This window comes from Chenopodium album, chromosome 20 (genome assembly GCF_948465745.1).
Source record: "Chenopodium album chromosome 20, dcCheAlbu1.1, whole genome shotgun sequence".
NCBI classification, from domain to species: Eukaryota; Viridiplantae; Streptophyta; class Magnoliopsida; order Caryophyllales; family Amaranthaceae; genus Chenopodium; species Chenopodium album.
This window is the reverse complement of record NC_137853.1, coordinates 30,152,578-30,166,996: the sequence shown is the minus strand read 5'-3', so window position 1 is coordinate 30,166,996 and position 14,419 is coordinate 30,152,578. Positions and strand designations below refer to the sequence as shown.

General features: G+C 40.1%; 1 protein-coding gene across 1 annotated transcript; it reads right to left on the bottom strand.

The window, feature by feature from the left end:
• Window positions 1–11: 11 nt before the first annotated feature.
• On the bottom strand, window positions 12–7,927 carry LOC145598857 (uncharacterized). The gene is made up of 6 exons (XM_081655253.1): window positions 7,728–7,927; window positions 5,315–6,984; window positions 4,961–5,212; window positions 4,094–4,174; window positions 1,458–1,967; window positions 12–265 (listed from the first exon to the last, which is right to left on the bottom strand). Exons 2-5 carry the CDS (start codon window positions 6,197–6,199, stop codon window positions 1,632–1,634), a joined length of 1,554 nt encoding a protein of 517 aa, XP_081511379.1. The 5' UTR covers window positions 6,200–6,984; window positions 7,728–7,927; the 3' UTR covers window positions 12–265; window positions 1,458–1,631.
• Window positions 7,928–14,419: the final 6,492 nt, after the last annotated feature.

The window sequence follows — 14,419 nt, the reverse complement described above, 5'->3', positions numbered from 1 at the left end:
CAAGAGCTTCATAAACAAGTAAATCCCAAACCCCTTTCCTCTCTCCTTTCTTTCTCGATAGAGGTGGGGAACTAGGAATAGGTATAACTACACAGAATAATGAATATTGAAAACAAAGTACTGTACAGATGTAACAGAATAATGACTGCTATAGAGTTAGAATGTACAAAGTGAGTTACGTGCAAGACAAATGTTTTCTAAGGTGCCTTTATTTGCTGATGTTGAAGTATTTTGGATCAGAAGGGAAATGATATTCAACATTCAACTGCAACAACCAAAAAACAAGAGAAGGCCCTCTTCAGAAAAGACAGGAAGTAATCATCAGAAAATACTGAACTATAATGACATTGAGGTACATGACATAACTCAGGATAAGTAACTAACTCAACAGAAAATGTGGTTATTCCAATTGAGAGATGAGTACAACATAAAACAGACTCATGACAGAAGATCTGACAGTAAAATGAGACCAAACCGATTAGATTTGAAAACCATCAAATTAAACAGCAGTGTACATTTCAGCAAAACCAACAGCAAGGATTCATTTCATCAGAAAAACACTTTCATTATAGAGTATTATTTTTTTATAAAGTACTATTGTATAAAATTCTCAACCTTTTTGTATGCTCCTTATAAAAAAAACTCAAGTACCCAACCTTTCTTTTCCTTTACTCCACATTTTATTTGCAAAGTTTTAATTGGTTACTTAAAGAGAACAATAGACTTTCTTCAAAAAAAAAAAAAAAAAAAAAAAAACAACAGAACAATAGACTATCTTTGTTCCTTAATGTTCTTGACATTTAACTTTGCACAAGACTTTAAAAAATTGAAGAAACATGGTCCTTTAGAGTAAGGTAAGGGGATTCCTTCAAAAAAAAAAAAGAGTAAGGTAAGGGGATAAAAAAAAAAAAAAAAATTTAAATTGCCAAATATGGAATAAGATCAAAGTGTAGAGAACAAAAACAAGGGACCTACTAGAATACAAAAAGGAATGGAGGTAGTAAGTTTTATGAGGTTGATATTTCATTCATATGAAGTGAGCAAAAGATACTCTCAATGGAGGAAATTAAAAATATATATTTTTTGGAGCTTTCAAACCCTAGTGTAAAAACAATACATGTGAAACTGTCTCGTCCAGAACATGAAATTTGCAAATTAGCTTTAATTAAACTACAGATCCTGTGCCAATGATGCCTAAAATAAGAATAACATCAGGAATAAACTAAATTTTCAAACTAGCTACAACATTAATACATTACATTGTCAAAAGCTACTGTCCTACATGACCTTTCACAGATGTCTTACAAGATAGGTCATTCAGTAAATTCGAATACTTGCTATTTATGTCACCTATCATTTATTATTAGATGGGAAAAAGTGTTATTGAATGGCAAAAATGTGGTTGATAAGAAGATGCACCTAAATCAGAATTGAAATAATTCAGGAATAATCCATACCTTGCCCTCATCAGCATCTGATTGGCGTTGAGGAAAGACCACCTTTAAGTCACTATACAAATAAAGTCTTCGTTCTGTTTCCATTTTTGTGTTTTTGCTTCCGGGAGTAGATGATATATCAGACTTGCACCTTTGAACAGACCTAGAGGTTTTCTTAGAATGAGGACACATAAATCACAGATGAAGAGCATAACGTAGAACACCATTGCCACTAGCACTTTCATTAACCTTTAAAGCACAACATGATTTTTTCCTAGTCATATGACCTTTGTTCAATACCCTATTTTCCCTTCCTGGAGCCCCTGAAAAGTCGAATTCAGAGGAACAGGGTTCAAGATTATGATGGGATTGGACAGAAGGATAGCCATGGTGACAAATATCATCAATTTCCATCACTTGCGTTCTCTGGTTTAACAAACTAGCATTTGGCAGATCATTTGAATTGTTCGGCACCACAAAAGGCTTAGCCTTTTCAGCTGAGGCAAGAGATGTCTTTTGGCGGAGAAATGTCTGTTGTGAGTAGATGATAGATGCAACTAGAGTAAGCAAATAAATATACAACATAGCATAAACATACTAGACTACTAGTGTAAAGTAAAAGAAAACTGAAAAGAATTCTGAACAGTCACACAAAAATAAATGACTGAGCTCTACACTAGAGTAGGAGTCCCACTTAAGGGTATTTGCACCCAAACTCTTGGGACGTCACTTTCTATATAATAACACAGAACTTCCATATGAGTTAATGACACACAAGTGAGACGGATACTAGTTTCCAAGTTACAAGTATGACGCAACAATTGTTCTGATCTTTCTCTTCTGAACTTGTTTTCCTTAGGATTCTAGGGCTGTTGATTAATAGGATGATGAGTGAAAAATAATTCTAAAATTAATCCATGAAGCCAAATTTATCTTGTAAATTACAACTTCTTTAGTCTCCGGGTCAGCAGGCAAGCAGACAGCCATACCATGATTGATGATGAGGATAATTGACATTTTGGCAGGTTAACAGAACGGAGCCCAGTTTCTCCCATAAATTGTCCATCTTTATTCTTCCAGAAAATCAAAAACCCAATGCATTGAGGAAAAAATGAATAGGGAGGATGACAATATGTATGCAACCTTAAAGAGGCTAATAATGGTTAGAAATCGGAAACTAATTGGTCTATTAATCCACACCACAAAATCAAGAGCAAGAGCATATTAGAAGTTTAACCCTTAATGTTTATAAGAATTGAGTATAGATCCCAAACTTTGGCCACCATCACTGACTTAACTGTTATGGATTTGCATAATAAACCCGTGAAGCCACAATTCTTCCAATATCAACATACTACATTCAGCCTAAAATATTATCTTCTTAGATAATTGGAAGCATATCAGAAGATTTTAAAAATACAGATAACAGATGGTATAAACACAAAGTGAGTAATATAGCATGAGCAAGAACCAGCACACGTTAAGCATACACAACATTATTTGATGTTATTGATTATTCAAAACTTATTTGAAAATATGGTTTTTTGAATCCAGTCCACAATCTATACTCAGTGAACCAGCTTTCAAGTAAATGAATCAACCAAAAATGGATTATTAAATCAAAATGTTTAGCATTAAAGACACCAGAAACAACTCTCCATGGCTATTAGCATACTCCCGAAAATTTGATTAGCCTGACTGTTCCTCAGGTGTGGGGGCGATTTATGAACAATTTTTCATTTTCTTGCTAATAACTAATAAGAGACCAAAGTATCAGTTTGAAACCTCAAAAAAGATAATTTATTTACACCCTTAAAGAGAGAGGTAGCGAAACAGCACTTCCCAAACCCCAAACCCAGTACTAGCAGCCATACAAAACTCAAAGTTGCTATAGTTCTGAGGTCAGAGAGAGACCTCTAGATCTCGTGCACCTCACAGGTGAATTGTTGCCTTCTTATCTTTATGCTTCAAGAAAGGATTTTTACCACAGCCCAAAATTTCATTTCTTCATCCTTTTCTAGATCATACTCTAACAATGTCTTCCTTTTGACAATGGTTAAGGCACCAATATTAACAGATTCAAGATGTGCATGTAGAAGCAACTGCTTTGCAGAAGTATGTAATCCTAATAAAGAATTCAATATCTAGAGGACAGGATATCTTGAATACAGATGGATGTCACTTTCATGAAGTCATATTCTAATTCCAAGCCGTATACTTACTCATTAATTCTTTACTCCCTCCTCATGAAGATTATTTAAGGTAGTTTAGAGATTATTCTGCAATGATTCAAGGGTGATAGACGTTTGAAAATTGTTGTTACAGGGAAAAAATTAGTAGGTTTTTTTCATAATTTGAACCCACCATCAATTCAGTTATGTAGTTCATTAAAATGATGTTGTTTCAAGATGATATGAACTACAATCCCAGATTTTAAATGGTTTACTTAAAAAACTGATTTGCTAACACCGTTCAGAACATACTCTTGGTCCAAATTTAGTCTTTGAATTTCCCAATGATAATGGTCCTCCCATATATACAAGTTGATCAAACCTCTATGTACAAGATAGCAGAAGCACAGTACCTTCAAGAGTTTATTTTCCAGAATATAAAATTCAATAAATATGACAAAACTAATAAACAACAAAGCAATATACCTTTGTACCAGCTGGCATATCGCTCAAATCATAGTTGCACAGGAAGGTATGGACAGGTGTTTTTTCAGGATTGCTAACGACCTGCAACAAAAAATCCAGTGACAAAGTCAAACTCAATAATTCTGAGACCAAGATCAATTAGCAGAAAAATCACAATAATGAAGATCCAAGGAGTAAAACAAGCTACAACTGAATAAAAAATGAAATTGAGGATGAATTCATTATAATTGATCTCCAGGTATCTAAAGATTACATAGCAAACATTTCTTGTTAAAATGTGTGAGTATGTGACATGGGAACGCTAATGCAAAGCAGGAAGCAATATATGATAGCTACTTGAACTGATCGACCTTGTAGACATTCTCATAAATTTGTAACAAATCTATAGAAGCACTTATAATACAACTCAACTATATGAGGATGGAACTTCTGGAAAGATACACAACCCAATGAAGGAAAGCATTTTATACTCGTAGCTATTTCCTGGTTTGAAGCATGAGATACTGTGATTTAAACCAGAACTGATACCATGGCTACTGATTTTTTCTTAATTTTATTTGCAGCAACAGTAAAATGTGAATACAGCACCATGGTCAGGTCATTATGCAACTGAAAAAAGAAGATATTCTGTCATGCTCACTGACAAATGACACTGCGTAGTAAACTTGCACCTCCACAATGTACCTAAGGATATTACCAACCACGTAAGTTACTTTTTTCTTCCCCAGATATCAAACATACTATTTGCTAAGTGGTAAAGATGAATAGCCTATCTACAACTCAGAGTCAAATGAAGAAACAGAAAGCTTTAAGTCAAACCTATTTGCTCCTCAAAACAATTAAAACACACAAAACCAGGGCAAATACCAGTTGAATTCGCCCCTTCATAGGTATACGTAATCGACTTTGTTCTGATGGTGAATCATTAAGACTAAGGCTTCTTTTCATTTTTAACTTTCCAGGCTTGCTTGATGGCAAATTTCCAGCAAGGTCTATTGAAGAATAATAGAGCAAGTAATTATCTCCATCCACACTAGTAACTGCAAATGGAAGTTTTTTCGCCTTTGGTGAAAAACTTCCTCCTGTTATGCTGAGTACTGCAAGGAAGCCATTAATTGACTGCACATCCACAATTTTAATGACTCAGAAGGTGATCATTCAGTAAATCAACTATTAGATGCTGAAGTACAAATACAGATATATTCCGAATAAGAATCTGACCTTGCTAACATATGTGGATGCCAAACGACCAGACAAGAGGGACTCCTCAAAGGAGCCAATCAAAGACCTTCTAACAGGCAAGCCAATTAAATTCCTAGCTAATTTTACACTTGGTGAAGTAAAAATTGATTCATGAGTCCAGCACTGGGTACTAGCAGCAGAATTTATAGGAGTACACTGATCATCGGCATTATCTAATAGATCAGGCCCTTCCATGGTCATGTCCTCAGTTTTGGGAGAAAACATGTGAGGCATACTCCAATCAAGTGAGTTCTCAACCTCCTTGAAGGTTATGTACTTGACATTGGGCTCTTTCCTACAATCACTGATCCTATGTACAGAAAGCTTTATCTGATGAAATTTTGGACCAAGAGGGGACAGTGATAATGGAGGTGTAACCCCTGTTTCTGAAGATGCTGAGACTGGTGCTTTCAGAGGCCCTAAGATATCTCCTTTTTCAATAGAGTTGAATCCAGGATGCGGCAAATAAGATTTATGAACTGGAAGCTGCTTGTTCCCCAGCAAAGGGCCGTCAGTAAAAATGCTGGAGTTTGACCCAAAATTATCAGTAGGTGAGGTACTTTCTACTAAAGAGCTAGATGGATACCATATGGAAGCATCTGCAGTACCCGAGCTAACTATATGAGCTTTCTTATGCTCGTGTGAACTCCCACCACCACCTTGTGAGTTTCTTTGATAAGCATTATCACCAATGCACAAGGAATCACCATCAAATATGTCTGAACTCAGCATTGAATTCAACGGAGATAACAACCTCTTTCGTGCAGCAGCTCCATTTGTGACAGTTGCATTACTAACATCACTCACCACAGTCAACGGATGAACAGAATCAGCTTTATTACTCTCAAATGCATCCTGAGACATACCTAATATCTGTGATTCAAAACCAACAACCCTCACAATGGGACTGTGACTAGGGCGTTTGTTCTTAATACTGAACCAGCTCTTTTGATCTGTGTGGCCAACCTTCAAACCACGTGTATTAGAAGTAGAATCTTTATGTACAGCAGTATAATCTGCTTCGTTTGGAAAATCAACAGCGCCTCCCCTGGAAATCTTCCAAAGTAGCACATGGAAAACTTCCAGGTATGAAGTTGCTCACATTAGTTCCATGTATTCCATTCATATCATAGGTGCTGAGACCAGACAGTCTCTGGGGAGACTGCACCAGTGTGCTTAGGGTTGTTGCAACTTGCTCTGCAGTACTACTAGTTGTCACTTGAGGCAAACCCATCCCAAATATTGTCAGACTATACTGTTTAACAAATATTAAGATGAAAGCTAGTTCAACCCTTTTGGTATTGTCTACCCTGACTCTATACTAAATGCTTTCTATCTTTCTCACTTGACTTTGGACTAACTAAAACTGATTATCCCAAACAACTAATTACTAAAGTAAGACGAAATTATAGCACTATATGTTCATTGGTTCTTTGATTTCTACAATGCATTTTTACACTATCAATAACTATGATAGCATCTTGTTATCTATCAATCAAACGTATCCACATTCCAAATGCACCTCCTTCTACAGCAAGCATCACATTGCTAAGGAGACCGGAAATAGAACCATTGGAGCTACACATCTTCTCCATGCAGCAGGGAGCAATGACAAAAGAGCAATACATTCTAGAAAATAGTGCCAAGTCCTGAAGACATAAAACCACAAAATTAATCACTTTAAGGAAAAAAAAAAAGGTGTATTTCATTGACATCAAGCACCCCAAAAACAATAAGAAGCTGCAATGCACTTATATCTCATGTAATGGATTGTACAACCAAATTTCAAGTTCCAACTAGCATTAATCTGCGCAAGAGATCCCACGCAAAAAAGGAGAAAACCCCTAAAACGGAATGGAAGGTGGAAAATAGATTGACCCTAGAAAAGAAAAGAAAAGAAATACAGAACATAGTTCGGTATAAATGAAGACAAAACACCACATAACAGGTCGCCATCCATACAATAAGGCAAATTTGTTACACTGTACTGTTCCCCTATGCAAATTATATTCAAGAGACAGAGAGAAGGGGGGGGGGGGTGGTTGGAAGTAATTAAAATTTACATGTAAATTTGCTCCAAACTCAGAAGGAAATCCTTGAAACAAGAAGGTCTAGTGTAGACCAAAGGAAATATGGAACAACTAAAACATTGCCCACTCTCCTGCAATATACTAGCTACTCTCAGATTTTGTAAAAGCAATGAAATAGTAATAAAAACAGAGTCTTGTTTAGAGGAAAGCTTGGAACTTGATTTGATTGAATATTAACGGCTACAAAGTTCACTACTCTACTGCTACTGATATTCTACTCACTACAATACTTCTCTCAACATGCCCTCTCTATTACATTGCTATCACTATATATACCAAGCTCCTAATCCAAGCAATCCAACCCTAGCAGTGATATGCTTTGTCTTGTTCTGCCACAAGGGAGGCCTTCACTGCAGCAGTCCTTTCACCACATTCCATAGTGGAGAATTAATTCATTTTGTCCTGTTCTGGGGTGCCCTGCTGCTGCTGCTGATCTGGTGCCTTGATTTTGCGCCTTCTCTCATATACCCTTATGGGCTGTTGTGTAGGCTCGACCCAATCCATGACAATACTCCCCCCCGGGACATTCACCTTGTCCTCAAGGTGGAAAGATGGAAATCGAAGATTGATAGTCTCATAGTCTTCCCAAGTGGCCTCGAACTCAGGCAGCCCATGCCACGCAAGGAGCACCTCCGTTTTCTGTCTTCCCCTCTCTTCCTTGTGTCTCACTGCTAGCACCTTCTCTGGCTCAACCACCAACTCCAAGTCAGCTGTGAGTTGGGTTGGAATTGTTGGGTTCACTGGAGCCCCTCCAACAGCCTCCTTCAATTGAGATACGTGAAAAACTGTGTGTATTTTGCTGTTCTCAGGTAGTTTCAGTCTATAAGCAACCTTCCCCACTCGTTGTATGACCTCAAATGGCCCATAATAGCATGCAGCAAGTTTCTCAAAGGGGCGGCTAGCCAAAGATTGCTGTCTATAGGGCTGCAATTTCAAGTAGACCCAATCCCCGACCTGAAACTCCAACTCCCTCCGCTTACTGTCAGAGCTTTCCTTCATTAGCTGCTGTGCTCTGTTAAGATTCACCTTTAGCTCATCCAAAACAAAGTCTCTCTCCTTCAACCCTTCTTCCAAACTCTTCACCATGGTAGCATCATCCTTCATTTTCCAGATTTTAGGTGGGTCACGACCATAAACCACCTTAAATGGAGTCATTTTTGTTGATATATGAGGAGAAGTGTTGTACGAGTATTCGGCCCAAGGTAACCCATTGTGCCCAATTCTTTGGTTGGTTAGCCACGAAACAACGAAGATAGGCTTCTAAACACTTGTTTACCACCTCCGTTTGTCCATCCGATTGGGGGTGATATGCGGTGCTACGATTGAGATGTGTGCCTTGTAATCGGAATAGCTCCTTCCAAAAGAGGCTCATGAACACCTTGTCTCGATCGGAGACAATAGAGGATGGAAACCCATGTAAGCGAACTATCTCTATCACAAACACATCGGCTACCTTGAGAGCATTAAAAGGGTGCTTAAGTCCCACGAAGTGGCTGTACTTAGATAGCCTATCCACCACCACTAAGATCACATTAACCCCCTTAGAGAGCGGCAAGCCCTCTATGAAGTCCATAGAAATGTCCTCCCGCACCACTTCCGGCACGGGTAATGGCTGTAACAAACCAGCAAGGGCTTGTGGTGATGTTTTGCTTCTTTGGCAACTTCACATAACCGCACATATTCCCCCACACCCTTCCTCATATTCGGCCAAAACCAATCTGTAGCCACTCTAAGATAGGTCTTCACCTCACCATTGTGCCCTCCTGTAGGTGAATCATGATACTCCTTCAAAAGCCTTGGAATGAACCTCGAATTTTTTGGAATGACCATGCGCCCTTTATAGAGTACCCTGCTGCCACATAAAGAGAACCCCCTGCCCTCACTTGGGTTTGCTGCCAGCTTGTTTCTCAGCTCCTTAAGCCACGGATCACTTGATATCTCATCCTCTAACTCGGCCCAATCCACCCCTTGAGTGGAAATTAAGGCAGCTAGCTCTCCTTGCACCCCACCTTTCCTTGATAAGGCATCGGCCACACGGTTTGATGCCCCGGGTTTATATTGGATGTCAAAGTCCATGCCCATCAATTTTCACATCCACCTTTGATATTCACCTCCCACCTCCCGTTGTTGAGTTAGGAACCTCAAACTTTGTTGATCGGTGCGAATGATGAATCTCCTTCCTAGGAGGTAATGTCTCCATTTCATGACCGCCAAACTAATAGCCATTAACTCTTTTTCGTAGATTGATTTTGCTCGATTCCTCACTCCAAGCAACTTGCTAAAGTAAGCTATTGGCCTCCCTAGTTGCATCATAACGGCACCCACTCCATACCCCGAAGCGTCGGTCTCGATGACAAACTCAAGTTGAAAATTAGGCATGGCTAGCACGGGTGCTGTAACCATGGCAGATTTCAAACGCTTGAGAAGCCTCTTGATTCCAACCGAAGCTATCCTTCTTTAATTGAGTGGTTAAAGGCCCGGCAATTTGTGCATAATTAGCCACAAATTTACGGTAGTAACCGGTGAGGCCTAGAAAACCTCTTAACTCCTTCAAGATCTTGGGCTCCTCCCACTCCACAATGGCCTTCACCTTGTCCATGTCCATCGCCACTCCCTTCTCTGAAATTACATGACCCAAATAGGCCACTTCCTTCTTCCCAAATTCACACTTCTTCAAATTAGCATACAAACTATGTTGGGACAGCAACTCCAACACTAACTTCACATGCTCTCTATGCTCATCCTTCCCTTTACTATACACCAAAATGTCATCGAAAAACATTAGTACGAACTTCCTCAAAAAAGGCTTGAACACTTCATTCATTAACGATTGGAATGTTGCGGGGGCATTGGTAAGTCCGAACGGCATCACTAAAAATTCATAGTGACCCTCATGCGTTCTAAACGCGGTCTTGTGAATGTCATCCTCCCTCACTCGAATTTGATGGTATCCCGACTTCAAGTCAAGCTTTGAGAACCACTTAGCTCCATGTAATTCATCAAGTAATTCGTCGATCACCGGAATAGGTTACTTATCCGGCACCGTTTCCTTATTCAAAGCCCGATAATCGACACAAAACCTCCAAGAACCGTCCTTCTTCTTCACTAGAATCACCGGGCTTGAGAAGGGACTTGTGGAAGGTCGTATGATGCCCGCTTGGAGCATCTCTTGAATCAACTTTTCGATCTCATCTTTTTGTATTTGAGGGTATCGATACGGCCGTACACTGACCGGATCGCTTCCCTCTTTTAAGACAATGGCATGCTCATGATTCCGGTGAGGTGGGAGTCCACTTGGCATGTTAAAAACATGCTCGAATTGCTGCAGCAAATCGGTCAGAAAGGGTGGTGGTTGTTGGGGTAACTCTTCTGCCTCCTCCTCTACATTTTCCTTCCTCTCAATCTTGCTCAATTCAACCCAAAGGCCTTGCTTCTCCTTGCATAAGGTTCTCATCATAGCCTTCAAAGATACTTGGGTCTTTTCAAGAGAGGGATCCCCCTTGAGAGTGATCAACTGCCCCTTCTTCCAAAATTTCATGATGTGTGTTCTCCAATTAGTAGTGACAGAGCCCAACTTTTCAAGCCATTGTATGCCGAGAATGAGGTCGGCATTCCCCAAAGCCAACGGCAGGAAGTCCTCCTCCACCACCACTTCACCATTTAATTTTACCTCCACGCCTTGACACACACCTTGCCCCTTCACCGTCTCTCCGTTACCAAGTGTCACACAAAAAAGCCCCCCTTTGTAATCGGAATCGCGGCATCAGCCACCAATTGGAGCGATATAAAGTTATGCGTCGCTCCGGGATCCACCATTACCACCGTGTCTCTACCCCCGATGCTCCCCCTCAATTTCATGGTTTTTGGATTAGAAATCCCAATCACCGAGCATAAAGATGCCCCTAACTCCTCGGCCACCGCCGCTTCTTCTTCCTCCTCTTCCAGCGCCGCTTCTTCCTCCCCCGCCACCAATAGCACACTCATCTCCTTCCTCTTGCACCGATGACCCACTCCCCATTTTTCATCACACCTAAAGCACAAATTTTTCGCTCTCCGATCTTGAATTTCCGCCTCTGTCAGTCGGCGCGTGAGCCAAGTTCCCCGGCTTTGGGAATTTCCGGCCGGAACTGCCATGTTTACAGAGCCTTGCGATTCAGATGCCTTGACCCATGTTTTGGGAGTGGCGTTTGAGTGGTTTGGAACTCCGTAGGTCTGGACCAGACCTGAAGACCCATATTTCGGTGGGTTAGGAGCACTAGGCGAGCTTTGGGCCGGCCCATTCTTAAACCCCAAAGCTGGAGTCTTTTTAAATTGTTGAACCCGATTCTTTTCTTCGATCCGACCCGCGAGCTCCATGGCTCCTTCCAGATTAAATGGATTCAACATACGGAGCTCCGATTTGACTTCATCTTTCAACCCATTTATAAATTGAGCCAGCATAATGTTCTCGGGAATCCCCTCTATTGGTGCAGCTAACTCGATATATCTCCTCCGATACTCCACCACCGACCCCACTTGTTGCACCGCTAACCGCTGTTCGTACAGAGATCCGGAGTGCGACGGTCGGAACTCGCACAATACCCTTTGCTTGAGGTCCAACCACCCTGAGACTGGCCGCCGCTTCCTCTCCCATTGGTACGACTTCAAGGCGGCGCCATCCATAGCCACCACCGCCGCTTCGAGTTTCTCTCTCTCTTGCAGCTGGTAAAACTCAAAATACATCTCCGCCCTCATCAACCAATTATCGGGGTCTGTCCCCTCAAAAATTGGCATGTCAAGTCTCCGGTGTTTCCAGTTACTCCGGTTGTCTCCGCCTCCGTCACCGCCACCGCCGCCCAGCCAGTGACGAAACTTGAACTGCTCTTCCTCTCCCAGGCCGCCACCTCTCCAGCCCTTCCTCAACGGGGAGCACACCTCGTTCTCGCCAAGGCTACGGTTGTCGCTACCTCCTTCCTCAAGGTTAATGGATTGTATCACGGGTTGTATAACGGGTTGCGGTTGAGGTGGTGTTCGTATTCCTTGCCCTCCAGCGGCGGTTTTCTTCATCTCCTCTCGAAACTTCTGATTGTTTTCCCTCTCAATCGCCGCTAGTCTATCGTGGTCAATCCTGAAACGGTTCACCCTCTCCTCTAGCAGTGCTGTAGTTCGGGTTAAGGCGTCCTCCGTTCTCTTCCGTTCAGCCTCCAGCATACCTGCCACTGCCGCCTGCACCGCTCTTTCAATGGTGGCTTCTTGGCTGCTAAACTTCTCCGCAATAGTTTTAAGATGGGTCTCCTGGAAGTCAAACTTTTGCTCGATGGTTTGCAACCTCGACTCTACCTCGGCGATTTTCTCATCCACCGCATCGGCTCTCTGGGTTAGCGTCGGAGTCACCATGACCGACTGCTCTGATACCACTTGCAATATACTAGCTACTCTCAGATTTTGTAAAAGCAATGAAATAGTAATAAAAACATAGTCTTGTTTAAAGGAAAGCTTGGAACTTGATTTGATTGAATATTAACAGCTACAAAGTTCACTACTCTACTGCTACTGATATTCTACTCACTACAATACTTCTCTCAACATGCCCTCTCTATTACATTGCTATCACTATATATACCAAGCTCCTAATCCAAGCAATCCAACCCTAGCAGTGATATGCTTTGTCCTGTTCTGCCACAAGGGAGGCCTTCACTGCAGCAGTCCTTTCACCACATTCCATAGTGGAGAATTAATTCATTTTGTCCTGTTCTGGGGTGCCCTGCTGCTGCTGCTGATCTGGTGCCTTGATTTTGCGCCTTCTCTCATATACCCTTATGGGCTGTTGTGTAGGCTCGACCCAATCCATGACATCTCCTAGTAGGAATGACAAAGGATCTTGATAAGAAAGATCAAACTTAGTAACAGTGCTGGGAGAATGAACTCAAAGTACCATTTTTTGAGATCATCATCTGTCGCTGCTAAACTATCCTCTTTCTTAAGCCACATTGTAATTCTTCCATGGGAGCATATTATTCATCAAACAAAAAAAAAACAACATTGGAGGTAATTAACATTTTATAACAGATTTATCTGTATCAAATATATTAGTATATGGCTATATGCAATAATCACCTAAGCTAATCCAACTAATCACACAATTTGTCCAACAACAATTTAATAATAACACTACTCCAAAATGCACATGTTTTGAATGAATTAAAAAAGAGGAATTATGCTGTAAGCTAGTCTTTCTACATAAATTGATCATTTTAGACAGTCGGCCAACAAAAGGATGAAGCATTGAAGCATAAACTTAAATTGCAAAAGCAATAGTATACACATCAATTTCAGAAGATTTTACGAAATTCAAACACTCTAATACCAACTATAACAACAGAATGTAGCTAAAAGCATCAAATATGGCAATGATCATGAACAAATGTAATAACAGCAACATCAGAACATAATATGCACTGATCATTACTCTACAGCAATCAAATTGACATAATTTGCACTGATCATTTCTCTAAAGCAATCAAAATGACATAATCTGCACTGATCATTATACTCAATACCAATTCAAAAAGTGCAGATTAACATTAAAAAAAAAATAGAGCAACAAACAATAATCCATTATCTGCAAGTCCAAATTAAGCATACAATTAGTCCAAACTGCTGATTAATTTTAAAATCCCACATCAAATATGATACAATCAAAGTAATTACTTCCTCAATTTTGATTATTACACTTTTAGTCATGTTTTATCAACAATCAATTAGAACAATAATCTAAAAAACAAATACAGTCACAAATTCTAAACCCAGATATTAAAAGGGGTTGATTGTCAAACAGTTATCATCATCACCCATTACCAAAATAAATTCAAAAACAAACAGAAGATCAAAAGAGAACGCACCAGTAAAATGAATGATCAAAGAATTGAATTGATAAATGTGAAAAATGAAAAACCCCAGATGAAATTTGGGCATAAAATTTTATTAAAAACTAAAATAACCCAGAAAAGGGAGA

Excerpts from the sequence above, each read along its gene's own strand:
- LOC145598857 (XM_081655253.1), bottom strand. The coding sequence starts at position 6,199 with ATGTCTCAGGATGCATTTGAGAGTAATAAAGCTGATTCTGTTCATCCG. Across the intron at positions 4,175-4,960 it reads TGAAGGGGCGAATTCAACTG|GTCGTTAGCAATCCTGAAAA; the intron begins GTATTTGCCCTG and ends TTTTTGTTGCAG. Across the intron at positions 1,968-4,093 it reads ATATGCCAGCTGGTACAAAG|ACATTTCTCCGCCAAAAGAC; the intron begins GTATATTGCTTT and ends TACTCACAACAG.